Below are 27,985 nucleotides of genomic sequence, written 5' to 3' on the forward strand. Positions count from 1 at the left end.
TGTGATGAGAATTTTAGCACAGATATGCCCAGTATTTTAGAACCACGTAGTCAGTAGTAGAATACACAACACAAAACAAAAAAGGCAAAACTCAAAACCTAAAATTTTGACAACAATGTTTAGAAATCTTTGCTAACAAAGCACATCAGATGGTTGTACCTCAGTTACCAGGGCCTGTGAAAAGAGCAACTTGTTAGCAAGGCACCTTAGAATAGATGGATGGAGTAGGAAGCATAGTGGAAGGTCAAGAGTCAGATGAGACCCAATCCTTAACCTACCATGTGGCACCAAGATGGCAAACTCAAGATGGTGAATTTCTGAAAAAATGCAAAGAAAGCCTGAACAAAAGTGGACCCCAGCTTATCACTATGCACAAACATCAACTCAAAATGGATTAAAGACCTTAACATTAAACCTGAATCTCTGAAACTACTGCAGGACAGAGTAGGAGAGACACTTGAACTAAGGCACAGGAAAGAACTTCCTGAACAGAGTCCCAGGGTCACAACAAATTGGAGAGAGACTCGACAAATGGGACTACCTTAAAATAAAAAGCTTCTGCACAGATAAAGCTATCGCAACCAAGCTAGAAAGACAACCAACTAATTGGGAAAAAATATTTACCAGCAATATATCAGACAAGGGGTTAACATCCTGTATATACAGGGAACTCAAGAAACTAATCCCTTCCAAACCTAACAAGCCAATTACTAAATGGGCAAGGGAACTAAAGAGGGACTTCTCAGATGAAGAAATAAAAATGGCAATGAAACACATGAGGAAATGTTCATCATCCCTGGTGGTGAAGGAAATGCAAATAAAGACAACCCTGAGATACCACCTTACCCCAGTCAGAATGTCCCACATCCACAAATCAGCTGACAAATGCTGGAGGGGATGTGGAGAAAGAGGAACCCGATTACACTGCTGGTGGGAATGTATACTTATACAACCACTTTGGAAAAGCAGTCTGGAGGGTCCTTAGAAAGCTAAAGATTGACCTCCCTTATGACCCAGTCATACCACTTCTAGGCATCTACCCTGAACAACAGGAACCAATATACAAGGACACATGCACCTCCATGTTTATTGCAGCACTGTTCACAATAGCTAGGATATGGAAACAACCCAGATGCCCCACCACAGATGAATGGATCCAAAAATTGTGGTATCTATACACAATGGAATATTATGCAGCCATTAGAAATGACAAAATAATGGCATTTGCAGGGAAATGGATGGAGCTAGAAGGAATCTTGTTGAGCGAGGTAAGCCAAGAGCAAAGAGACAAACGGTACATGGTCTCCCTGATAAGTGGATGCTAAATCCAAAATGTTAGGTGATACGACAAAATTAACAGGACTTAAGAAACAAAGAACTCCCACTCATCTGGTTGAACCACTACTAAATATCCCCATGCTGCTGATCACATGTATGGTGTATATGTGTACACCATTATATGTTATAGACTGTGATAGACAATTTGCTCCAGGAAAGTTAGAATGAACTTGTGACTTTAAATGAGCATCATTATTCCACAATACTGTGAAATTCGGGAAATTATGTAATCACTTAATCACAATTAAAAAAAAAAAGAACCTCGGGGAAGGTAGGGAGGGAAGGGATGGTAGGGGAAAAACAATGGAGGGCGTAATGCTCAATAGGAAGTATACTCATTACCTTACTCATGTAACTGTAACCCTCTGTATAGTATCTTTACAGTAAAAAATTAAAAAAAAAAAAAAGAAAGCCTGAACAAATAGATCAAGCCTAATTTGGCTAGCCTTTGAGAGGGAGCCTAGAGGGGGGTCCCCAGGACCCAGCTTGCATGGCATTCTTCAGGGCACAATCCAAAATGTTGTAGAAAAGAGAAAGGGAGAGATAGGGAAAGTTGGACTTGAATGGCGGCGAGAGAGAGCAAAGAGAGCCTGAAAGTAAACAGACTTCTGACCATTTACCATTGCAAAACTGTCTACATCTGAGAATGGCATAAAAATTAGGCGCTCTGACTTTCCAGGGAGCGCAGGAGGCATCAAAGGAGTTTCATGGCTGGGGCATGACTCGCAGCACCCCATTAAATATGTAGGAGAGTCAGTCTGGTGAGTGAAGGAGAGCTGACCAGGCAGAAGTGGCATCCCGACTCCCCCCAGAGCACTCTAGAGAGAAATGGCCAAGCCCCCAAAACCAAGTGTCCTCGGCTTCAGAGGGACCGATCTTTCAGCTAAAGGCTATAGTAGCTCTCAGGTGTGGTGCCACATCTGGATAGAGACTGAGCAACAGAGAGCTGTAGAGAGTAGTTTCACTCACCAGAGTAGAGAAGTGGTGTGGACGTGTATGTGAAGGCAGTAATGGTATCGATATGCTGTGTCCGCAGCAGACAGACAGGTTCGTAAAAGGCTGTCAGAACTGTGGGTATTCCTCAGAACAAAAAAAAAGGGCGGGGGGGGGAATGGAAAGGAATCCCACCTATCCTGACTTTAAGCCCTTCCCGGGTTCAAACGACACCATTTGTGTTAGGTTTTTAAAAAGAGGTAGCCTAGGGGCTGGGAAGGTAGCTCAGTGGTAGAGCGCTTGCCTTGCATGCATGAGGCCCTGGGTTTGATTCCTCAGTACCACATAAGCAAAAAGAAAAAAGCCGGAAGTGGTGCTGTGGCTCAAGTGGTAGAGTACTAGCCTTGAGCTGAAGAGCTGAGGGACAGAACCCAAGCCCAGAGTTCAGGCCCCATGACTGGACACCCCCCCCCCCAAAAAAAGAGGAAGCCGAGTAATAACAACACAACACACTTGGTATTCAGGTAAGGGGTAGGTTTATTCATCGTTCTGGCTGGCACCAAGCCACGTTGGCCCTCCACTCGGCTGGGAAAGAGGTGGGAAAGAGCTAGAAAAGAGCTTCTTGGGTTGTTTTAAAGGCTAATATGTACAAAATGGTTGCATTAACAGATTTAATTTAGGCTCAAAGTCAAGAAACTTAACCTGTCTTTGGGGATGTAAATTGTGATCTTGGTTCTCTGCCTCTCAGAAATTAACCAATGGAGCTATTTAATCCAAATTTATGAAGAATTGACAATCAGATTCTGTAGCTGTTTTCATTGATTAATTCAGGAAACATTTATTGAACTTCTATAGTGTTCATACACTATGCTATAGATACAAATGATGAGTTACAAATACTCTTGTTCTTAGAGTGCTCCATAGTCAGTTCACAATTATAATATTTAAACTTATACTGGAAGACCTGGGGAGGGGGTGGCAGGTAGCTAAATTACAAGTGGAAATCAGAAGACTTCTCAGAGGAGAAGTTGAGTTTTGAAGGATGAGGAAGAGATAGGCCAAATAATTGGGAAGGAAATTCTAAGCTGAAAGGACTACATTTGCTGTAATATGAGAACATGAGCATACTAGTTCTTTTAAGGAACTTGTCTGGGACATGGAATCTGAAATGCAGAGTGTACAGAGATGAAGATATGCTAGAGTCAGATTTTAATAGTTTCTTATGCCATGAAAAAGAAGTTAGCTTTTATTCTGAAGGGGATGCGTCATTTCATAAGAGGTAAACAGGAGAATGGCTTGATCAAATTTAAAAAAGAAACAGGTTTTTATTAATGATTTAATTTTTGTATAACTATTACTTACTTCATAGTACTGGGGATTGAACCTAGGGCTTCATGCATGCTAGACTAGTATGCTACTACTTGAGCCACATTCTTACTGTGGATACTTATTTTTATCTCTAGTACTGAATTTATATTTTCTTCATTCAAATGTTTGAGTTGATTGAAAATTATTTTTTTCTTATAGATATAAATGATGAGGGTGGGTGTTGTTCATTGGTTTAAGCACTTACCTAGTATACATGAGGCCTAGGCTTGATCTCCAGCACTGCAAATAAAAAAGCTGGTGACTCACACCTGTTATCCTAGCTACTTGGAGACGGAGATCAGAGGGTAGTTTGAAGCCAGCCTGGCTAGACAAAACTTGGGGACTCTCTACTCATTAAAGAATAATTCTCCATTTTCTGCTTCCCCACCTACTGGCAACCACCATTCTACTTTCTGTCACTATGATTTTGACTATATTAAGAAGCTCATATATATTATATATTATATATTAGGATTATTTGTGCCTGATAGTTCATTTCACTAACATTCTTCATTCATGTTGTAGTATATATAGAATTCATTCCTTGTTAATGTTGAGTCATTTAGCCGTTCACTTTTTTTCCCTTTCCCTTTTCCTGAGGATTGAGGCTGAGCTGTATCCATAGCCCTTTATAATTTTATTTTTGAGATAATTTTATTTTTCCTGTTCATGGTCCTTACTTCTCTGTATCTTTGTAGGATTTGTGATTTTTTTTGAAAACTTGACACTTGAATGTAATAATATGGTAACTGCAGAAGAGTTGCTGTCAGTTTGAACAGTTAACAGAAGTTTGTTTCAGTTTTTTTTTTTTTTGAACCTGTACCTTTCCCTAAACATATACTGTGATTTTCTGATTTCCCCTTGATATGGAGTGTTTTCTTAATGTCTTATCACTCAATATCTGGCTCATAAGAGGGGAAAAAAGAAAAAAAAGAATGGGAAGCTGGGTGCTGGTGGCTCATGCCTGTAATCCAAGCTACAAGAGGCTGAGTGAGGATCACAGTTAAAAGCCAGCCTGGGAAGGAAAGTCTGTGAGACTCTTACTTCCAATTAGCCACCAGAAAACCAGAAGTGACCCTGTGGCTCAAGTGGGAGAGAGCTCACCTTGAGCTGAAAGACCACTGACAGTGCCCAGGCCCAGAGTTCAAGCCCCACAACCGACAAAAAAAAAAAAAAAAAAAAAAAAAAAAGAATGGGGAAGTTCTAGGCACATTAAATCAGGCAAAGGAAGAGAGATTTACATCCACAACAATGGTTGTCCTTTATTGTTCTCCTCTGATCAGGGGTAGCAATCTGTGATCAGACTACAGATCCTCCATATTTTAAGGAAAAGTGGGATCTTTTTGCCCATTTTGGCTCTTGTAGGTGTTTGCCAATTGCTCCAAGAACACATCTATGGGTGTTTGCCAAAGGTTAGAGTTGGAGGGTGCTGGCTCTTACTATGATAAGGGTTGAAATTGGATGAAATTAATTACAATTTATCATCCAAACTTAAAGTTGCATGCCTTCAGTTGGTTTTAGGGTTCCAAATTGGTTATGTAGACAGATTTTATCTGTGCCATTGTGATCTAGAAGTTGGCAACAGATTCCTGGTTATCCCTTGAGTTTTTATTCAATCTCTGCTTGCTAGGAAGATGCTCAACCACTTGAGCTACTGTGGCAGCCCTTTTTGCTGCACCATTATCATCATCATCATCATCATCATCATTGGTACCATTCCTGGGGCTTGAATTTAGGGCCTGGGTGTTGTCTCTGAGTTTTTGTGCTTGAGGCTAGCATTCTATCACTTGAGCCACAGCTCCACTTCTGGCTGTTTGGCAGTTAAGTGGACAAAAGAATCTCATGGAATTTACTGTCCCAACTGGGTTTGAACTATCCATAAACAGATCTCAGCCTACTCCTGAACAGCTACGATTTTTATAGGCCTGAGCCACCAGTGCTAGACATTCCTTGGTTGTTTTTAAGATAGGATCTCTCTTTATGTCTAGACTAATTTGTAATCCTCCAGTTTGTGCTTCCTTGCTTAACTTGCATGACAGATGTGTATTACTGCACCCAGCAGTGGGTTGACAGGCATACCATCATGCCAGTCATTGGTTGAGATGGATTCTCATGAGGTTTTTGCCTAGACTGGCTTTGAACTGTGATCATCCACATCTATGCCTCCTAAGTAGCGTGGATTATAGGTTTGAGCCATTGTGCCTGGCACCCTCTTACTTAACCCTTGAATGCACTAGGTGTAATTATTAGAGTCTTATTTTTTTAAGTATTGGTATTTTAAATCCCATTAAATATACATCAGTCTTTAGGGTTAAAGTGAGATTTTTTTCTTTTAAATATTAAGAAATTATTTATTCATGCAAAAGAAATATAATAAGATCTTGAACAAGTACTACTATTAATCAACAGTCATGTTAGTAAATTTAAGTTATTTTCAGGTGGTAATTTTAACTTCTTATCTTTTTCTTATTCTAGTGCTCCTTTTCTCCTTTATCTACTTCTTCTTTTATTTAAAAGATAGGGTCTTTCTAGTGTTGGCCCAGGGTGACCCAAATGCCTGAGCTCAAGTGATCTTCCTGCCTCAACTTCTTCAGTTATTGAGACTAAAGGAATATGCCATGGTGCCCAGCTGTAAATATTGTTAATGTTTGAAAAGTATGAACCTCAAAATTTATGAAATAATATGTGTTTGTAAAGTATAACTTGTAAAAACTGGATTAAAGGAAATGATTTTTCACATTGAGAAGTTGATCACTATTTTTTGTTTTTGTTTCTGTGCTGGTACTGGGCTTGAACTCAGGGCCTGGACTCAGTCCCTTACCTTTTTCACTCAAGTCTGGTGCTCTCCCACTTGAGCTATAGCTCTACTTCTAGTGTTTTGCTGGTTAATTGGAGATGGAAATCTTGTGGACTTTCCTGTCTGAGCCGGCTTTGAACCATGATACTCAGAGTAGTTTACAATTATAGGGGGTTTATTATGTGCTAGATACTTTGGAGCACTTCATATATTTAAAGTAACTAAATTTTACAATATTCCTATGATGCATTATTATCTCCATTTTACTAAGGGGGACACTGAAGCACATAGGAATGAAATAGCTTTTCAAAGATTATACTGGCATGGGCTGGGAAGGTGGCTCAGTGATAGAGCGCTTGCCTTGCATGCATGAGGCCCTGGGTTTGATTCCTCAGCACCACATAAGCAGAAAAAAAAAGCCGGAAGTGGTGCTGTGGCCCAGGTGGTAGAGTGCTAGCCTTGAGCTGAAAAACTGAGGGACAGTGCCCAGGCCCAGAGTTCAGGCCCCACGACCGGACCCCCCCCCAAAAAAAAAAAAAGATTATACTGGCAGTGGTAGAACTTAGCTTTGAACTATAGGTTGTCTAACTGTGGAGACCATGCAGTATTCCTGAGTGCATACATAGAGAAATAAAATCTTCATATTCTTTCTCTCAAGTAGTTTTCAAAGGTGTGTGGATAAATTTACATGAAACTATTAAATTGTATTTTTTGGTAATTAATTTTGTTTGTATTTTAGGACATTCAGTCAGAAGAAGGCTGCAATTGAAAGAGAATATGCACAGGTAAGCTTGGAGTTGGAGGTCTCTGTGCAAGGTATGCCTCACTTTGATGGGCTTCAGGTCAGCATCTCTATATCCTCTCTTCTCATTTCTGGGTATCCAACTCTGAGTCCCCTTTTGCTGCATTTAAATCTTCAAATGAGGTGCTAAGTTGCTCCTTATTATAAAAAGATTGTAACTCTTCTGTGGGAAGACATTATTTATGTAGAGTTTATAGATAGTAATGATAATACATTTAACAAATATGTATATGTGTAAATACATATATACACAAAACATATATACATATACACACACAGACCTTGTTTTTGGAGAGGCTGCTGGTACTGGGGTTGAATTTAGGTCTTATGTTCTCACTTGGCTTTATCTACTCAAATCTGGCACTCTACCACTTGAGCCATGCCTCCACTTTCTGAGTTTTTTTGCTGCTTTTTTTGAGACTTATCAGGGATTTGTTGGGTTGGGCTAGCTTTGGACCCAGTCCTCGTATTTCAGCCTCTTCAATATCTAGGATTATAGGCATAAGCCATTGGCTCCCAGCTTAACAAGAATATACATTCTTCGTTCTATACCCCAACCCATCCTCTGTACTTTAAGAAAAGTTGATTTTTGTATTTATTTAGTTAGGTTCTTATTTCTCATCACAGCCCTGGTAGATAGTGATATCTTTTGTAATGATATAGAGTTGTTTTAGGGAAATTTAAGCAGCAGCTGCTTCTTTCCTCCTCTTCTTCTTCTTCCTCCTCCTTGTTGTCGTCCTCATCCTTCAACACAGATTAATTTAATTAATTTTCATTATTTAAATACTGGAGGAGGGGTACAGCATCACATGGATTCTGTGTCCAATGGCTTAACAGAAATTTGGCATGAACCATCCCACTGTTTCCATGAGCACAAGTTACCTTTCCCCAGATTACTCCGATTTTGTTTTGTTTGCTGCCAGGAGCCACTGTGTTGTTTTTGCTTTGTATTCCTAAGCACATCTCTTGCCCAGGTAGAAGTCAGTTATCACCTTGGGCATAAACACCTTCAATTTCAAGGAGAGTGGTGTGCTCCTTTGGTTCTGGAGACCCCACTTAGAACCAGCAAAAATACTGCCTTTTGGTCCTTTTCCCAGCAGGCCTCCATAGGCTTCAAGATGGCAGAGAGAGTTCTTTAATTTTAGTTAGATCTTTATTTGTGTCCTGATAGCTAAATATCACAAGAAAAAATTATGTTACTGTATTATTTTGTGGATGTGTAGGAATCTGTAATCTTAAAAAAACTACTTTATTGTTATAATAGAGGTGATGTACAGAGGGGTTTCATTACGTGTCAGGTAATGAGTATATTTCCTTTCATACAGTGTCATCTGTTCCCTCATTCTTTCCCAGTCCCTCCTCATCTCCATCTGTGAGTTGTGTAGTTCACTTTCATCAATGTCCAGTGAACTCCACTGGTGCACTTTTTTACCCTTTTTTCTTAAGGTGTGTGCCCTCCCCCCTACCCTGTCAAAGATATACACATGAATACACTGAATATAAGGTAAAGAAGACAGAATCATCAGAAAAAAAGGAAAAAAACCTAAAAACTAAAAAAGAAAAAGGAAAAAAAGTCTTTTGTTTCCATATTATAGGAGTTCATTTTAGTATGTGTATTATTTCATATAAATATAAAGAGGCGCATAGGCATTGCACTTTTGTGATTCTCTCATAAGAGAGAATCTTTTGGTCTCACTGTATGTGAGTATCTAGAATCCTGTGTAATTTATCATATCCCAGTATTATTTTCAATATAATTTCTACATATCAGAGAGAACATGTACTGTTTGTTTCTCTGAGCTTGGTTTACCTTGCTTAACATGATCTAGTTCCATCCATTTCCCTGCAAGTGATATTATTTTATTCTTTCCAATGGCTGTGTAAAATTCCATTGTATATAGATACCACATTTTTTTTTTGTTTTTTTTTTGCTTTTTGCTTATGTGGTGCTGAGGAATCGAACCCAGGGCTTCATGCATGCAAGGCAAGCACTCTACCACTGAGCCACCTTCCCAGCCCAGATACCACATTTTTTTAAATTTATTGTGGGACATCTGAGCTGTTTCCATATCCCGGCTATTGTGAATAGTGCGCCCAATGAACATGGATGTGCAGGTGTCCTTATCATATCCTTGTCTCATGATGCTCAGGGTAGATGCCATACGGCTGGCTTGTAGGGAAAGTCTATGTTTAGTTTTTTGTAGAACCTCCAGACTGCTTTCCAGAGTCGTTGTACTAGTTTACATTCCTACCAGCAGTGCAGTAGGCTTTCCCCCCACATCCTCGACAGCATTTGTTGTTTGAATTAAAAATGGTCAAGAAAGTGGGAAAAAACAAGGGAGGGGGTAACATTGCTGGACAAGAAATGTACATATGGGGGGGGGGTGGAGTGTAGCTGTGGAGATGGGAAGGCAGGGATGGTAAGGGAAAAACCAAGGAGGAGGCAACAATGCTTGATAAGAAATGTACTCATTACCTTGCGCATGTAATTGTAACCCCTTTGTATGGTATTTTCACAATAAAAAAAAACTTATTAATAAAAAAGAAATGTTACTTACATAACTGTAACCCCTCTGTACATTACCCTACAATAAAAAAAACAAATAAATGTAGGCCAATCTAACTGGGGTAAGATGGAATCTCAGTGTTGTTTTGATTTGCATTTCCTTTATGCCAAGGGATGATGAGCATTTCTTTATGTGTTGCCTTGCCATTCTTACCTCTTCTTCTGAGAAGTCTATCCATAGTTCTCTTGCCCAATTAGTGATTGGTTTATTAAGTTTGGGAGGGGCTAGTTTCTTGAGCTCCTTGTATATATTGGATATTAGGCCTTTGTGTGATAAATTGGTTGGCTGTCTTTCTAGTTTAGTAACTATATCCTTAGCTGTGCAGAAACTTTATTTATTTTTTTTAATTTAATTTAATTTTATTTGTGAACGTACTGTACAGAGGGGTTACAATTAAGAAACTTTATTTTTATGTAGTCCCATTTGTCGAATCTCTCTCCTGTTGTGCCCCTGGGACTCTATTCAGTAAGTTTCTGTCTATACCTGTAAGTTTTAATGTTTCTCCTACTCTCTCTTGAAATAGTTTCAGAGTTTTGGGTCTGACATTTAGGTCTTTGATCTTCTTTGAATTGATATCAATGCATGGTGACTAGTTTTCTGCATATGACTACCCAGTTTTCCCAACACCAGTTGTTGAAGTGGCTATTTTTTTTCACTGCATGCCTTTGGCTTCTTTGTCAAATATTAGTTAACTGAAAGTATATTGTTTTATTTCTGGGTCTTCTAATCTGTTCTGTTAATCTTTGGACCTCTTTTTGTGCCAATACCAAGCTGTTTTTGTTATTATGGCTCTGTAGTGGAGTTTGAAATCTGGTAGTGTGATACCACCTGCATTGTTTTTTGTGCCTGGAATTGCTTTGTCTATTCTAAGTCTTTTGTTGTTCCATATGAATTTTTGGATTGTTTTCTCTTTTTTCAGTAAAGAATGTCATTGGAATTTTGATGGGGATTGCATGGCTATTTTCACAGTATTAAGGAATCAGTATTAAGGAATCAGTAATTTCTATATATAAAAACTCTTTAACATAATTTGACTATGTTGGTCTTTTCAAGCAGTTATATTTTATACACAGTAGAATTCTAAAAAATTCTCTTCCTTCATCTCCACAAATGGTATTTGCAGCAAAAACTTAAAATACAGGATTTAAAAAAATGATACAATTAGTATTCTACATGGTAACTACTATTGCTACCTTTTTTTGAGGTTTGAACTCAAATCCTCAGATTGCTAGTCAAGTATTCCTGTCACTTGAGTCATACCTCCAGTCCTTATTTTGCTTCAGTCATTTTTGGATAGTGTTTTATACTTTTCCCTAGAGGCCAGCTTAGACTTTGATCTTCTTATCTGTGCTTCCCCCATAGGTGTACACTATCATATCTGGATTATTTGTTGAGATAGAGTCTTGCTTTCCCCAAACTGTGTCCACCCTACCCTCATCTGTGACTCCTTAGTAGCTAGGATTAGAGGCATAAGCCTCTATATTGACTTTTTTTTTTTTTTTTTTTTTTTTTGGAAACAGAGTCTAGTTATATGGCCTGGGCTGGTCTAGAATTCATCTTCTTACTTCAGCCTCCTGAATGCTGGAGTTATAGGTCTATATCACCATACCTACTTTTTTTTTTTTTTGTCTGTTGTGGGGCTTGAACTCTGGACCTGGGTGCTGACCCTATGTACTTTTATTTTTATTTTTTGAGACAAGAACTTATCTGTAGTATATACTGGCCTCAAATTTGTGATCACCTTGCCTCAACCTCCTGCATATTGGCATATACCTAGGAGTAGAACTGCTGGCTCATTGGGTATCTAATAAAGTTCTGCTTTACTAGATGTTGTCAAGTAATTTTTCCAAGTCAAAGTCACTAGTAATGTTCAAATGTAGTTCTCCATTCCCCTCTCCCCCACCCCCACCCCCCACCTCTGTCTCTCTTTCTTTTGTCGTGGTACTGGGCTTGAACTCAGGGTCTTGCCCTCTTTGGCTTTTTGCTTGGGGCCAGCACTGGCCCTGAGCTTTTTTCTTTGTTCTTTTCCTTAAGGCTAATGCTACTATTGCAAGAGAGAATAGGAGAAACATTAAAATTTATAGGTATAGACAGAAATGTCTTGAATAGAGTCCCAGGGGCACAATAAATAGGAGAGAGATCTACAAGAGTCACTCTGGCTGTTTTGCTGGTTAATTGGAGATAGAAAGTGTCATGGGTTTTTCTGCCTAAAGTGGCTTTGAACTTTGATCCTCAGATCTCAGCCTCCTGAGTAGCTAGGAATAGATGTGAACCTATGCCCTGCTCTATATGTGGTTTGCTCTAAAATTAAAAAGTACCATTTTGCCAAGTATACAGTTAGTAGTATTTGGCTGTTCTTTCGTTCTTTCTTCCTTATTCCTTCCTTCTTTCCTTCCTTCCTTCCTTCCGTCCGTCCTTCCTTCCTTCCTTTCTTTCCTTCTTTCTTTCCCTTCCTCCCTCCCTCTTTCCCTTTCTCCTTCCTCCCTCCCTCCCTCTTCTTCTCCCTTCCTCCCTCCCTTCCTCCCTTCCATTTCATTGACTGTTTTATTAGGATAATCACTTAATATTTTAAAAATTGTTATTATAGAGGTGATGTACAGAGGGGTTACCGTTATGTAAGTCAAGAGTACATTTCTTTTTAGACTGTCACTCATTCCCTTGCTTGCTTAACTTTTTTTTTTTTTTTTTTTTTTTGTCGGTCGTGGGGCTTGAACTCTGGGCCTGGGCGCTGTCCCTCAGCTCTTCAGCTCAAAGCGAGTGCTCTACCACTTGAGCTACAGCGCCACTTCCGGTTTTCTGGTGGTTTTATTGGAGATAGGAGTCTCACGGTCTCTCCTGCCCGGGCTGGCTTTGAACCGCGATCCTCAGATCTCAGCCTCCTGAGTAGCTAGGATTACAGGCGTGAGCCACCAGCGCCCGGCGCTTGCTTAACTTTTTAAAAAAATCTTTTTCTTAAAGTCTTTTAAGGTTTAGCTGTAACTCAGACTTTATAATGGAAATCTATATATAATAGTACTGACTTTATGGAAATTTTATTTATAATCCAAGTTACCTAAAATGTATTTCTAACAAGAATGAAGAACAGTATTACTTTAAGCTATAAGAGATTTACAAATAGAATTTTTCAGTGTGTTAAGCAGCATTGGATTTTGTAATATATTCACTAAATTGAGTTGACTTAAAATATGAAGAAACATTTTGGCCTAATAATATTTTAATTTTATTAGAAAAACATAAATCTGTAAAAATGTTGAAAAATAATATGCTAGGAATTTTATTTCCTATTAAATAGTTACTGACATTTTGCCACATTTACTTCAGCTTCATACCTTTTTAAAGCTGGATTATTTGAAAGTAAGTTGTAGCTAGTATACTTGGTTTCTACAAAGTTCACTCTGCATCTTCTGAGAAAAACAATATTTTCCAAAATAACTACTGTCCTTATCATATCTAAGATGAATAATTATTCTATAATATCATTCAACATGTAGAATATATATTTCAGTCTTCTCCTTTATCACCGGAATGTCTTTCATAGCTTTCCTTCGGTTAATATTTACATACTGCTTTTCATGAAGTATCTCTTGATTTTTATGTGAATATTGTCTTTAAACTTTCTTTTTGTCTTTTATGACATTAACTCTTTGAAGAATCTTGTTAATTGTATTGTAGAATGCTCTGTATTGAGGGTTTGGGGTTTTTTCTTTGCTTTTTTATGATTAGAGTTAAGTAAGATTTTAGCAAAAATGCTACATAGGTGATGTTGCACATGGTAATATTTGTGGCTTATTTTGGTGGACTTTGAGATTTAAAAAATAAAAACATGAACAGGGATCGGTGGTTTATACCTTAAATTCCATCTACTTCAGAAGCAGAGATTGGGAGGATTGGTATTTGAGGCCAGCTAGGAAAAAAGTTAGGGAAATTTCATTTCAACAAATAAACTCAGCAGTTCACATGTTTAATACAAGTTGTTGGGATGCATAGGTAGGTAAGAGGATTGCTGTTTGAGGTCATCAATGCAAGATCCTATGTGAAAAATACCTAAAGCAAAAAATAAAAAAAGAAGAGAAAAGAAAGGAAGGTAAAGAATAAAAACTTTGGGGGGATAGTTCAACTGGTAGAGCACCTGCCTAGCACATTCAAACTCCTTAGTTCAAAGTCTAGTCTCTCCACCCCCACCCCACCCAAAGAAGAAATATTGACATTGGCCAATTTTCAAGCTTGATTGACTCTATAATGATAATAATAGATTAAAAATTCCAAAATTGTATCTTCTATTTTTAGATGTGTATTTTCTATATTTGATTTTGCCTATGCTCTAAAAATAGGAATCCTGGGCCTCACATATGCTAAAAAAATACTTATTATGGGCTAAATTGCCAGCCTAAATAATACATTATTTTAAAATTTAAAAAAATTGTAAGGACCTGTTTATTTACATTAAGAAAACACTTATTGAGAACACTTCTAGGAAATGTGGATATAGCAGTGTCTAAAAAGGAACATATACAACTTAAACATACACAACTTCTATTCAGTGGATGTACATAGCCTCCTTAATGAAATATATGAATTAGTCTTCAAAGCCACTTATGGCATTTTGGCAATTTGGAAAAGAATGACTTTTATAGAATGATTAATGTGGTATATACTTCCATTCTGTACACAAAACATTGATTAACCAAAATGATTGAACATTTGTGAGATTCAATAGTAAATATTCAGAAAACTATTTGAATGAAATAAATTTATGTGAACTTGAGGTTAACCATTTGCCAGTACAGTTGTTTCTTGCTATATCATGGTTCTCTTATTGCAGCTTTACTTCATTGCAGGTTTTTTTGGGGGGGGTCTGGTCGTGGGCCTGGGCACTGTCCCTCAGCTCTTCAGCTCAAGGCTAGTGCTCTACCACTTGAGCCACAGCGCCACTTCCGGCTTTTTTCTTTTTGCTTATGTGGTGCTGAGGAATTGAACTCAGGGCCTCAGGCATGCAAGGCAAGCGCTCTACCACTGAGCCACCTTCCCAGCCCTTCATTGTGGGTTTTAAAAAAAGAAATCTAATTCCTGTTTGCAGAGTTTTTTGCCGTATTGTGGGATTTTGCTTATATAGATAGGTACTTATATAATATTTATGATTTTAATTATTTTTGCCTAGAAATTTTAAAACAATATAAAATGTTAATTCAAACATATTAAAAGAATTATTAAATTGAAATAAAATACAGTATGTATTTTAGCAGCAGATAAATACTGTACTGTATGCAGTAATAGCAGTGTGTAAGTTTGTAGTACGGGTTGGAGAAGATTGTACACAGCACACTGTTGGCTGATGGAATGTTTTTGTATCATGAACACTGATTGGCTCAGTGAGTGTAGCTTCACTCTGTTTGCTCTCCTGCATTGTGCCTATACATTCAGTATCTCTCCTTGTCTACTTCAAATTGATGTCTAAGCATCTGCAGTTTTATATTTTTGTGAAATTTTCATAAAAGTTTGAAATTATTGCAAGCCCTATGGTGCCACCCAAACATTCTGTGCTTTCTAAGGCTTCTGGCAGTGGACCTAAGCTCCAGAGGAAGATGCTTGCCATCAGAGAAAAGGTGGAACTTCTTGACATTTTAAAGGAAGGCAAAAGCTACTCAGCTGTAGGTTGCCATTACAGGATCAACAAATCTACTGTTAGGGCTATGGCAGCGATGACTTTTAACAAGACGGCAAAGAGGTGGTCACTTCTTGCAATAAGGCCATTGAGAGGATGGAGTCTGCATTGGCCCTGTAAATAAATGACTACAGGAAGATACTGGACTGGTAGATACTGCTGAATACCAACACCATCTGGATGAAGGTCAAGAAACTTCATGATAGTTTTGTGGAAAGCATGGACATTCATGTTGATGATGAGGATAAGGATGATGATGAGGACAACAATGCAGAAGCAGGACCGTGGAGTGCTTCTTCCACCAGACCAACCCCATTCAGTGCTAGCAAGGGCTGGTTTGACAAATTTCAAAGACGCTTTGTACTCAAGAACGTTTCCCTGCATAAAGAAGCTGCCTCTGCAGATAAAGCCAGAGCCAAGGAATGCATGAAGAACATGTTCAAATCCATCATCAAGGAACGGGGCTATAAGTCTGAACAAGTTTTTAACATAGATAAGACAACGTCAGCAAATGAAAAAGGATAAGAACAGATGAACTACAGGTTGGAGAAGAGGAGGAGGTTGGCCTAACACTGGCTCATCTTGCAACAATTGTAAGAATGGCCAAAGAACTTCAGAGAGTGGCTGAAGAATGGGACCTCCAGATACTTCTTTCGTTGCATTTCATAAATACAATGGAGAGTTGTATACCAGTTTATTAAAACCTTCTTAGAAGAAAAAGCAGCACCAGCAACTCCCTATAACTATGTTCATCATTCAGACAAAGAGATCAGTTATGCCTATGCCTTTAATGGATATAGAAAAGTTACAACTCAGGGCAAAGATACTGCAACCACCTGATGATGTGCCTGATGATGTGGTGCCTTCATAAGATCTGTAATGTTCTTCTTGGCTGTGCAATACATTAATTTCATTTTCATCACCCTCATCACCATCAGTACTGCACAGTTACATAATTCATGATCTTCAGTCATTCAAATTGTATTGTAGTATACTTCACTGGTGAGTACCCATATACAATTTTATATGTTAAAATTATGCATAGATCTAAGTGTAGAAAGTGTTGAAGAGCATATGAAATATTTATAAGAGTGTGGGAAAGGTTAATAAGGCAGTGGGAAAGGTTTTTTTGGAGAGTGGGAATGGTTTATGAAGCCTTAAATAAATATGTACATATATAACTAATATAATAATATAATTGCAAATTTTCACCTATCATGGGGGTCTCTGGAACATAACTCCCATGATAAGTGAGGGATACTGTAATTTCAATAACAGTACCTTAAGCACAAGTAAACTTTCAACACATGTTTAGGGGAATAATAGAAGTAATAATGTCTCAAAACTCAAAAATTTATTTAATTTTGTTACCAATTCTAGGGCTTGGGTGCTATCCCCAAGCCTCTTTGTACTCAAGGCTAGTGCTCTACCACTTGAGCAACAGTACCATTTCCAGCCTTTTCTGAGTAGGTTTTTCCTGCTCAGGCTGGCTTTGAACTGGGATCCTCAGATCTCAGCCTCCTGAGTAGTTAGGATTATAGGCGTAAGCCACTGGCACCCAGCTCAAAAACCTCATTTTTGCTTGATGTAATTGGAACAGTGAACCTTTTCAGGTTACTTGGCAGCTTCAGTTTTCTGCAGAAATATTTATATTTTATTTTCAATTATGGTTTGTGAAGTTCACTTTCTAATTCTAGAGAAATGCAGATAAATTCTTCATCTATATACATGGACAAATTGATCTAAAAACATAAAATGCACCTCAGAATCACTGAAGAGAAAGTGTTAAACCTTAGGATAAAATTAAGTCTAGATTATGGCTGAAGTTAGTCAACCTCTGAGGTGTTGGTGAAACCATTTGCAATACTTACTGAGATTGCTTCAGGCAAGTTCTGTGTATTAATGTATTTCCTGTAGTCTTTGGCAGAATGCTGTTAGTGAAGGAAGGATACAAAAAGGTTACTGTGGCTGGAGAGAAAGAGCAGGAAAAGAGTGTGGACTTTGAGGGCGGCTCCTTGCAGAAGGACAAACAAAGTAAACATGGACATGCTGGCAATTTCCTAAAAGGTTTTGCTATTTTTATTCTTTTAAGAAATAAAGTTTCAAGGAATTAAGTGTAGTACTCAAGAAGTTAATGTTATGGGTGTGAGGTAGGCATTTTTTAGGGTTTGTCTGTATGTGAATTTCATCCATGTAACTTAAAACTAGCTTAGTTCAGCTTTATATTACTAGCTTTCTGTATATTGCTATTGAGAGAGAAATGGTTGCTATGTATTTGAAGGCTATATATTTGCCAGGTTGTCCTATAAACAATCAGGAGAACTCATACAGGAAAGTTTATCAGAATAAAATTCAAGGTTATTTTTTTATGTTCATGTTTTTAAATCGTTTAAGTAAGTGTGTGTGTGTGTGTGTGTGTGTGTGTGTGTGTGTGTGTGTGTGTGTGTGTTGGTACTAGGGCGTGTGTGTGTGTGTGTGTGTGTGTGTGTGTGTGTGTTGGTACTAGGGCTTGATTTCAGGTGTAGGCACTATCCCTGAGCATTTTTTGCTTAACGGTTGTGCTCTACCACTTGAGCCATAGCTCTTCTTCCAGCTTTTTGGCGGTTAATGGAGGTAAGAGACTCATGGACTTTCCAGGCTGGCTTTGAACTGTGATCCTTAGATCAAAGCCTCCTGAGTAGCTAGGATTACAGGTGTGAGTCACGGCCACCTAGTATTTTCATCTTGTTTTTCTTTTCTCTGGCTTGTAGAAGTTGGTAGAAATATGTCTAGAAAAAAGAACAGACTAATCCTGCCCCAAATTCTTGTGATTTGATTTTTAAGGTTTTTAAATTATATTAAAAGAAGAAATAGTGATAGAATATAAGGAACTATTGGTAAATTTGGTAACTTATGAGTTACATAGATTTTCTAGATAGCTATATTTTCATGGCTGTTCAAGCATGCCTTTCAAAAGAAAGAGCAAAAAGTCCTTGCCTATGCCTCCCCATTCTTTTCCTTCCCAGATCCTGTTTCAATTAATTAGTTTAATGGTTAGGTTAGGATAAACATCATGGCATGAGAAGACAGAAATTCAGATGAGAATTGTAGTTTTGAAATTTTCGTGTATACTGTGTCGAGCTCAGGCTACAAAGGTTAATTTGGAGTTAGCCTGGGCTATATAGTGAGACTTTGACTCTGAAAAAATCAAAGTAGAGCAAGTTTCCCTGCTGTGTAAAGTACTTGGTTTTCTTTTTTCACCTTTGAGTGTTTGGTCCTTCTTCCTAAATATGGACATATATAATTATAGGTGTTTTATTTATACTGCTAGGATAAAACTCGGGAATTATTTGTCAGGTAGGCATAGTGGAATACCATTGTAATCACAGCTTTTTAGGAGACAATGACTTTGAGCCAACTGTGGCAAAGTTAGCATGAGCATGGCTCAAAAATAAGAACAAAAGGACTACTAGTGTAGTTCTAATGGTAGAACACTTGCATAACAAGTTTGGGGTCTCTGAGTTCAATCTCCAGACTGAGGAAGAAGAAAGTTATTTGTCGGTTTGAGTGTCTTGCCTTCCTTCAGTTAATTTTGCAAATTTTCTTTCTTCAACATTTTTATTTCTTATTGCTGGGTATTAAACTTCAGGTCTTATACATGCAAAGCAAACACTGTATCACTGAGAGCTATACCCAGGCCCAGCAATTATTTTTATCTGCTTCTTTCTAAAATTTTGTTTTATCTCGGAATCTCAGTCTGATAGCTCTTAACTAACTGTTCTTTCACATTTTTTTTTCAAATTGTAAGGCCTGAACAATTGATTTTTCTCAGTAGCCGCATCAGAGAGTTAACTCCAAGTTCTTGAGTGGATATATGTCCTGCATAGGCAAGTGTGGTTGTCTCTTCATCCCCATCACAGGCAATTCCACTGGTCCCTTTCCATCAGCTTTGACTATTATTTCCTGTCCCCCACCCCAATGGTGGTTCAGGAGCTTGGGACTCGCGAATGGCTCTAGGGGTGGGGGACCCTGACTGGGTCTTAGCAATCTTATTGCATTAGCCCACACAGGTGGGGATTACTCCAAAAGTACAGTGCTGTCCATTGCTCCCAGGACCTTGATCTTCTTGGTCTTGGGATTAGCTACTTCAGCTATGATTTCCTGCAGCAAGGATTGTACCAGCTCCTTGGCTTGGACAGGGTTTATGTAGTGAATGCAGTTCTTGATCTCCTTGATCAATTTCACTTTGTCTATTGGCTTTGTCTCTGTCATTTGTCAGATGGACTGTGAAATATGTCCAATCTGTTTGCAGAGGCCTTTCAATGCTGCCTTGGAGCTGCTGTGTCAGAGATAGCCACCGTTGGCATGAGACTGACATCCTGGATCTTTAAGTTTCTTCAAGAGCTTACTGAGGTCTGAAATATCCAGGAGCATGAGGTTAGGAAGTCCTGCGTTGGATTTTGAGAAGTACTCCTTGGGGCATTATCCAGGAGTGCAGTGGTGAGGCACATTCCTTTATCTGTCATGGGACAAAGCACTTGGCACTCTATCTTGTACAGACAGCCAGTAGTGCAGAGACCAGAGGCACTAGTGGTCTGTTTGTTCAGGTCCACCATCACTAGGGCCAGAAACTACCAGCCAGGATTATGATGACTTCCAAGAGACTTCAATAGTTCCTAAGAGCCTTAGGAAGCCACAGGCTTTAAGGTTGAATGTGTTAATCTAGCATGTGCATTTTGCTACAAGAAACATTTGGAAATGTGGGGCCCTGGGCTATGGCACTGCTCACAGAATAGCACTGTGCAGCAAGCTAGGAAGCTGAGGCCACACCCAGGGTTACCTGGGCTGTGCAGCCACAGAAGGTAGCTACTTGCCCACTGACTTTTTACCAGACCTGGCCCAGCCTATGACCTTCTGTCATTCAGGGCCTCTCAGAACCTGCAGAAATGGTCAGGACTCCAAAGCCTGCCCACTGACTTTTTACCAGACCTGGCCCAGCCTATGACCTTCTGTCATTCAGGGCCTCTCAGAACCTGCAGAAATGGTCAGGACTCCAAAGCCCAAGATGTGGCCACCTCAGTGGCAGATGGTCACAGCCTTCTTCAACATATGAAACATTCTTTGACCCTGGTGTTGGTTGCTCAGATCTCAGGAGACTGAGATGTGAGGATCAAGGCTTGAAACCAGCCCCTACAGACAAATCTGTGAGACTACCTCCAATTAACCAGCAAGAAGGCAGAAAAGTGAGCTGGGTGCTCGTGGTTCATGTCTTAATCTTAGCTGCTCAGGAGGCTGAGATCTGAGGATTGCAGTTTGGGCAAGTAAGTCTAAGACTTGGACAGGTAAGTCTGTAAGACTCTTACCTCCACTTAGCCACAAAAAAAGCAGAAGTGGAACTTTGGCTTCAGTGGTAGAGTGGTAGCCTTGAGCAAAAAAGCTCAAGGACAGTGCCCAGACCCTGAGTTCAAGTTCTAGGACTGGCATACTCATAGATACAAACAATGGAAGCACGGCTTAAGAGTTACAGTGCAACAAAGGAGGAGGCAACAATGCTTGATAAGAAATGTTCTTATTACCTTGCTCACGTAATTGTAACCCCTCGTACAGTATTTTCACAATAAAAAAATCATAAAATTAAAAAAAAAGAGTTACAGTGCCAAAGGAGGGGGTAACAATGCTGGACAAGAAATGTACTCATTACCTTACTCATGTAATTGTAATCCCTCTGTACAGCATCTTTACAATAAAATAAAATTTAAAAAAGTTAGAGTGCCACTCTTAAGCACAAAAACAAACAACAACAATGAAACAAGCAAGAGTATGTGGCCTTCAGTTCTATCCTTAGTAGGACACACAAAAATTTCTTCATATGCTTTATTTTAGATGAATTATCCTCTTTGAACTTCCATTCACCAATTCTCCATTCAGTATCCTGAGACACTTTATCTTATTACATTTTATCAGAATAAATTGAGATTTTTTTTTCTTTTTGCTAGTACTGAGACTTCCACTTGTGCTTTGCCTTTTTCACTTAAGGCTGGTGGCACTCTACTCTTGAGCCACACCTTTACTTCCAGCTTTTTGCTAATTCATGTTAAGAGTCTCATGGGCTTTTCTGCCTGGGTTGATCTTCAGATTTCAGCCTCCTGAAGTAGCTAGAACTACAGGTATAAGCCTGTACATTGACTTTTTTTTTAAGTTGTTAATTGCTATTATAAAGGTGTAATAAATAGAGGTTACAGTTATATGTCAGCTAAAGAGTACATTTCTTTTTGGACAGTGTCACTCCTTCCCTCACTCCTAGTTTACATTGACTTTTTTTAGTGATCATATTTTATCTGAGATTTCTGGATATTTTAAAGGACATACATATATGTGTATATACATATTGTATATAAATGCAATCTTCACACCAGTGTTTGTTTTACTTCCATGTACTTCTCCACTTATTTTTTAAAGCAGAAATGATTTTAAAATGTATCTTTCTTCTTGCCCATGTAATTGTAACGCCTCTGTACGGTATTCTCACAATAAAAATAAAAAAATAAAATGTATCTTTTTGGGCATTTGAAGGCTTAATGGTTTTATTTAGACCTTGAGGTTCCAGGTGATTCAGGCTCCTCTCAGATATCTCTAGAACTGGTGGGGGAGCCCACTTCTATATAAGCATTGGACAAAATATGTTGTCTGAGAAGCTCTGGCTTAAAGGGATAGGGACTGAGCTTGATTTAGATTAGGGGTCATAAAGAACCCTTTGAAAACAAGCATTTTATTAGTAATGAACAAACTGGGAGCCTTATTGTGACAGTATAATGTTCAATTAAACAGGTATTTCTCTCTCCTTCCTTTGCCTTTCCCCTTCTCTCCTCTACTCTTTGTTTATTCCCCAATCACCCACATATCTTCTATCATACAATTTTCCAGAGAAGGCCTATGGCCATTACTATGAGAACAGGAAACAGATACCCACAGTCACTACAAAGAGGATGATGTCTCTAAATGACTAGCATCAGCATAGTGCATGTGCATTAAGGCGAGTAGGGGAAGTAAAGCAGAAGCCAGAGAATCACAAGGAAGAAAAAGCAGTTCCTGTTGTATGTTCCTAAAGGGTGGAGATTAAGTTCTAAGAACCTAATGCGTTGTTAGGGAAATTCATTGTTGTGCAAACAACACAGTATGCAATTATACATGCCTAGATGGCACAGTCTACTACATATCTACGATTCATAGTTTATAATTTTGTATATGGGGCTAGACACTGGCTGAAACATTGTTATTCATCACGTGTGTGTGTGTGTGTGTGTGTGTGTGTGTGTGTGTGTGTGTGTGTGTGTGTGTGTTGGGGTGGGGAGGGCTTTTGCTTTTTTGCTCATGTCTGTGCCCTACCACTTGAGTCATGATTCCAGTTCAGTATTAATTGGAGATAAGAGTCTCTTGGACTTTACTGCTCTGGCCCAGCTTTAAAAAATTGGTGATTCTCAGATCTCAGCCTTCTTAGTAACTAGCATTACAGGCATGGTACTTGTTTAAAGAACTGTTAACACTGTTATTAATTCAAACAAACATTGGCTTGAACATTGGAATTTAGTTGTTAAGGAATATGAGGGGCTGGAAAGGTGGCTCAGTGGTAGAGTGCTTGCCTTGCATGCCTGAGGCCCTGGGTTCGATTCCTCAGCACCACATAAGCAAAAAGAAAAAAGCCGGAAGTGGCGCTGTCACTCAAGTGGTAGAGTGCTAGCCTTGAGCTGAAGAGTTGAGGGACAGTGCCCAGGCCAGAGTTCAGGCCCCACGACCGGCCCCCTCCCCCCAAAAAAGGAATATGAGCAAGTGGTTTGTCAAGTCAAATTTTTTTATTGTTATTGTTATTTTATTGTTATTCCACTTAGTGGTAAAACCTTGGGAGTTTACTTAATTATATTGGACTTTAGCTTACCAATCTGTAAAGCAGAATAATAACAGTAACATGTAGAGTTGTTACTTGTTTTTACTTCTTATTAAGTGTGTTTTCTCATGAATAAATACTTTATATTAAAATAACTGGAGACTCTAAGACAACCAAGACAGTACTTATGTCTAAATGTGTCTGTACCAAAAATCCACCTGAAGAGCAGCATGAAAGACTGTTTTTGTAGTAGGTTTAAATTTTACTTATTTGAAATAGGGTCTCACTGTGGAGCCCAGGTTGGCATTGAGTTTGTGATCTTCTTGCCATAGCCTCTGTAGTGATAGAATTACAGAGATTTGTTACCATGCCTGGCTTAGGTTAGGTTTTAAATTGAGAATATTCAATTTGTGCCCACAGTTTAGGCAACTGCATCTTTACTAACGAATATTTCTTCTCTATCTCTTCCCTTCTCCTTCTCCTTTTCCTCTACCTCTTCCTTTTCTTCCTTTATTTTTCTTGTCTGATACCTCTTCTTCTTCCTCTTCGACTTTTAGGTTAAGAGCAGTTTGTAATAGAGGATTCTAGAAGGCTGGATACTTGTTACTCTAGTTCAAAAAACATTTTCTCAATTTGGGCATTGATGGTTCACACCAATAATTCTAGCTACTTGGAAGGCTGAGATAAGAGGATTGTGGTGTTAGGGCTGCTGGACAAAAAGTATACCTAGACCCCATCTCAGCAGAAAAATCTGCCTATGGGACACATGTCTGTTAACTCACCTATGTAAGATGTGTACATAGGAGGATCATAGCCCAGGCCAGAATCAGCAAACTTAAGACCCTATCAAAATAACCAGTTTAAAAAGGGATTGGGGTTGTGGCTCAGAGGTACAGTACCTGCCTAGCCCATAAAACATTTTTTGCCTTCTGAACAAAGGTTAGAACAAAATGAGATCACCTTCCTTTTTTCAGCTTAATTTTCCATTAATCCATACTGTTAATGGTTTTTGTGTTTATGTATTGGTAATTCATATCATATCAATGTATTCTTGTGAATTAAGTTTGGCACATTCCAAATAATTTTTATAGCTATGTATTTTGTGTTCAGTTCTTGAGCTGCTTTCAAATTGAGGAGGTTAAAGTGTTAATGTTTAATTTTGTTCTCTTTTACTTTGAATATTTCTAAACATCTAGCAAATTTGAAAGAATATTACAGTTAACACTCAAATACTCCTCATCTATATTCTAACATTTAGATACTTTAAGATATTGCTTTCTCTCATAGCTATCCATCTATTGATCTTCCTACCTCTATTGATTTTTCTTGTTTTTAGTGTTTTTCAGACTAACTTGTAAAAATTTTAGGTTCTAAATGCCTCAGGCAAACCCATGTAACACCTCTTATAACCCATCCCCCAATCTTGGTTTTGGTATTTCGCCTAGAGTAGCTATCAGTGTCAAGAGTGGTTGGTACTGTTAAGTATGTGTCATGGGGCCTGGCTCCTATGCTTTGTCTTAAAATTTCTTTCTTTTTTTTGGGGGGGGGGGGCGTCCAGTCGTGGGGTCTGAACTCTGGGCCTGGGCGCTGTCCCTCAGCTCTTCAGCTCAAGGCTAGCACTCTAACACTTGAGCCACCTCCCCAGCCCCCACCTTTTAAAATTTCTAATGCTTTCTCCTCTCTATTTATATGCCTTATTTTATTTTCAGAAGGTATTTTCTCTGGCTAATTGTGTTTCTAAGTCTTCCTCTTAATATTCAAAATTAAGTTAGCTTTTTTCCTGGAGGTGTAGCTCAGTAGTTGAATGCATATTTAATATGTTCAAGGCTCTGATTCCACCCCTCCAACACATACATACATACATATGCTTTATAATCATTTTAGCTACTTGCCTTGAGTATTTTTAATTTTTTTATTTTTATTGTTACTATAAAGGTGATACACAGAGAGGTTACAGTTATATGAGTCAGGTAATGAGTACATTTGTTTCTGGTCAGTGTTACTTCTTCCCTCATTCTTTCCCAGTTTTTCCCTCCCATTCCCACCCACAAGTTCTATAGCTCATTTTCAACATAGTGTCTAGTGAGTACCAGTGCTACATTTATACCCTTTGTCCTTGCATTTCTGTGCCTCCCAAAGACAGATACATGAACAAACAAGACTAAAAGAAAAGAAAGCAAAAACAAAGAATAAACCTTTTGTTTCCATTTCCTTGAGTTCATTTCAATAAATATTATTTAATATGATCAGGGGACATAGGCATTGCACTTTGTGTTCTTCCCCTAAGAATAACCTTGTTTGATCTCACTGTGTGAGATGCCTAGAGTTCTATATAAATGATCAGTTCTGGTGTATTTTAGATGTATCTTCCACATATGAGAGAAAATATGAGCATTTGTCTGAGTCTTTGAGTATTTTGTGTACCATTTTTTACTTGTGGGTGCAATAGTTTAAACCATAATGACCAGTAAGAAAACAGAAATTCCTCTATACTTTTAGACATAGAAGCATTATTTGCTTTTAAACTACTTAGAAGACTTCAAGTTGGTTTTGGACTCTTGGTGGCTAGGGATTGTTGTCATGGATTCGTAAAGTTCATGGCTTCATGAAGGGAAGAACTCAAATACATGATAGATTAACTCTTGGATGAAAGTACTCAAAATATGCTAGCACTATTGTTCTCAAGATAAGAGATTTAAAAACAAATCCTAACATGTTTGCTAGCAACTTTCAAGAATATATACATGATGTATATTGTAATGGAATTTTTAAAAAATCATAGGAAATTATTTAAGAGGTGTGTAATAGTGAGGCATTGTTCTCAGAATAACAGGATATCCTTCTATTTTACAGACTTTACATGTATAATTCAGAAAAGACTAATGACTGACTGTGGGCATAATTAAAACAATTTTATTACTATAGTTATACAAGGTGGGTTTCATTGTGACATTTCCATGATTCATATAGTATACCCTATGAAGCGTACTCTGTCTAGCTTATTAGCCCTTTACCCCTTTCTTAGAACATTTTCAGTTGGTTTCATTGTTTTTTCACACATGCATATAAAATACTTTGATCATATTTACTTTCATTTATTCTCTCCATTGCTCTCCCCCTGTGGATATAATAATTTACAAAAAAATTATTTTCAAATAATTGAGCTATGGGTATTGAAGTATATAAGCATAATTCAATATATATTTTAAGATGACACTCTAAGTAGCAAAACCAGCAATGTCTTGAATTCTATACAAGCCATTTTTTTGAAAGTGTTGAAAATAAAACTAGGAAGATATTTTTTTCTCACGACACACACTGATACAGTTGGAACACTTGATTTCATCCCTGTCGGAAGCAAACCATATTTTGATTCTTTTAAAATAAAAATTGTATAGAAATTTTTGGCTTTAATATGATAAGCTCTTTATTCATCTTCACTCTTTATTCACCTACACATCTGTGTGGGTGATTGATCCTCTATTCAATGCCATAACGCTAATTCAGACCAAGAGATGGATTCCTGGGCTCTCATCTGAAGCCTGAAATCCTGGGTGAGTGAAGCTAGAGAGAACATATCAACACAAACCCTTCAGGTTGGTCTTGCTTCTTTTCTGGTCTCTAAGCACCATTAACTCACACTGGAGGACTCATCCCATTTGTTCAGATTCTGCATCTTAAGTGCAACTCAATGAACTTAATTAATTTTGAAGAAATGTGATTATGTAATTTGACTATCAGAATCTGTCATTCTTTCATTTCAGCTGTTCTCTAATGATCCATGAACACTTCTGTCTGATCACTTGTGTAAAGACTGGCAAAGCTCTGTGTTGACTAGGCTTGAGGCAGGTGCTGAAGATCATGAAGAGCACATGCTTTGTGTATTTGTCACAGCCTCAGTGTTGTTGAAGAGGTAGAAGTTAGTGACAGTGGAGAACAGACACCTCAAACCTGTATAGCCAAGGGGTAGTCTAGTCCTCAGAGTAAATGTAGAGTCTGCTTCAAGCTATGGTTCCTTTGGAAGTCATGGTTGTTCAATCGTGACCAGTGGGTATGGTTTACCAGCATGCATTTCAGGCCTTACACATGTGTACCAGAGCTCTGCTGATATGAGACTCTGAACAAGATGTTGTCAGTGTGGTTGTTGAACCTTTCCATACTGTATCAGACAATGTTGAAGATTCCTGTGTCACTGGTCTTTTTATTGCTTTGGGAAATTGTCTTAAGATCCCAAGAACATGGGGCATGCATGAGGCTCTGGGTTCGATTCCTCAGCACCACATATGCAAAAAGAAAAAAGCCGGAAGTGGCGCTGTGGCTCAAGTGGTAGAGCACTAGCCTTGAGCTGAAGAGCTGAGGGACAGTGCCCAGGCCCAGAGTTCAGGCCCCATGACTGGAACAACAACAACAAAAAAAGGACTCTCAAAAGTACTCAAGACAAGGCAAAAGATGAGTAGTGTCTCAGCCACCCACATGGCTGCCCATGCAGCCAAACTATACTTTTTCTTGCCCTCTGTCTAGAGGTCGTTTTAAGATTCTTGACCTTTGTGCTATCTTAGTGTTTTGAATGACTGGAGGAGGAAAATAGAGAAGTCCAGCCATCCAGTGCAGGGATTGGCCAGGGATTGCTCCCCCAGTGGATCAAACAGGAAATAGT

The 27,985-nt window shown here is 38.5% G+C and overlaps 1 protein-coding gene across 2 annotated transcripts in view; it reads left to right on the forward strand.

Annotated features, from left to right (window-relative positions):
• The window catches only part of Fchsd2 (FCH and double SH3 domains 2), a 222,768-nt gene that overhangs the window by 31,885 nt on the left and 162,898 nt on the right, over nt 1–27,985 (forward strand). For both annotated transcript variants that reach the window (XM_070035064.1, XM_070035065.1), the window contains exon 3: nt 7,176–7,221. In XM_070035064.1, coding sequence (XP_069891165.1) covers nt 7,176–7,221 — 46 coding nt within the window. The remainder of the gene's footprint in view (nt 1–7,175; nt 7,222–27,985) is intronic.

The sequence above is a fragment of the Dipodomys merriami genome, unplaced genomic scaffold (assembly GCF_024711535.1).
Source record: "Dipodomys merriami isolate MVZ:Mamm:240054 unplaced genomic scaffold, mDipMer1.0.p SCAF_25, whole genome shotgun sequence".
Lineage (NCBI taxonomy): Eukaryota > Metazoa > Chordata > Mammalia > Rodentia > Heteromyidae > Dipodomys > Dipodomys merriami.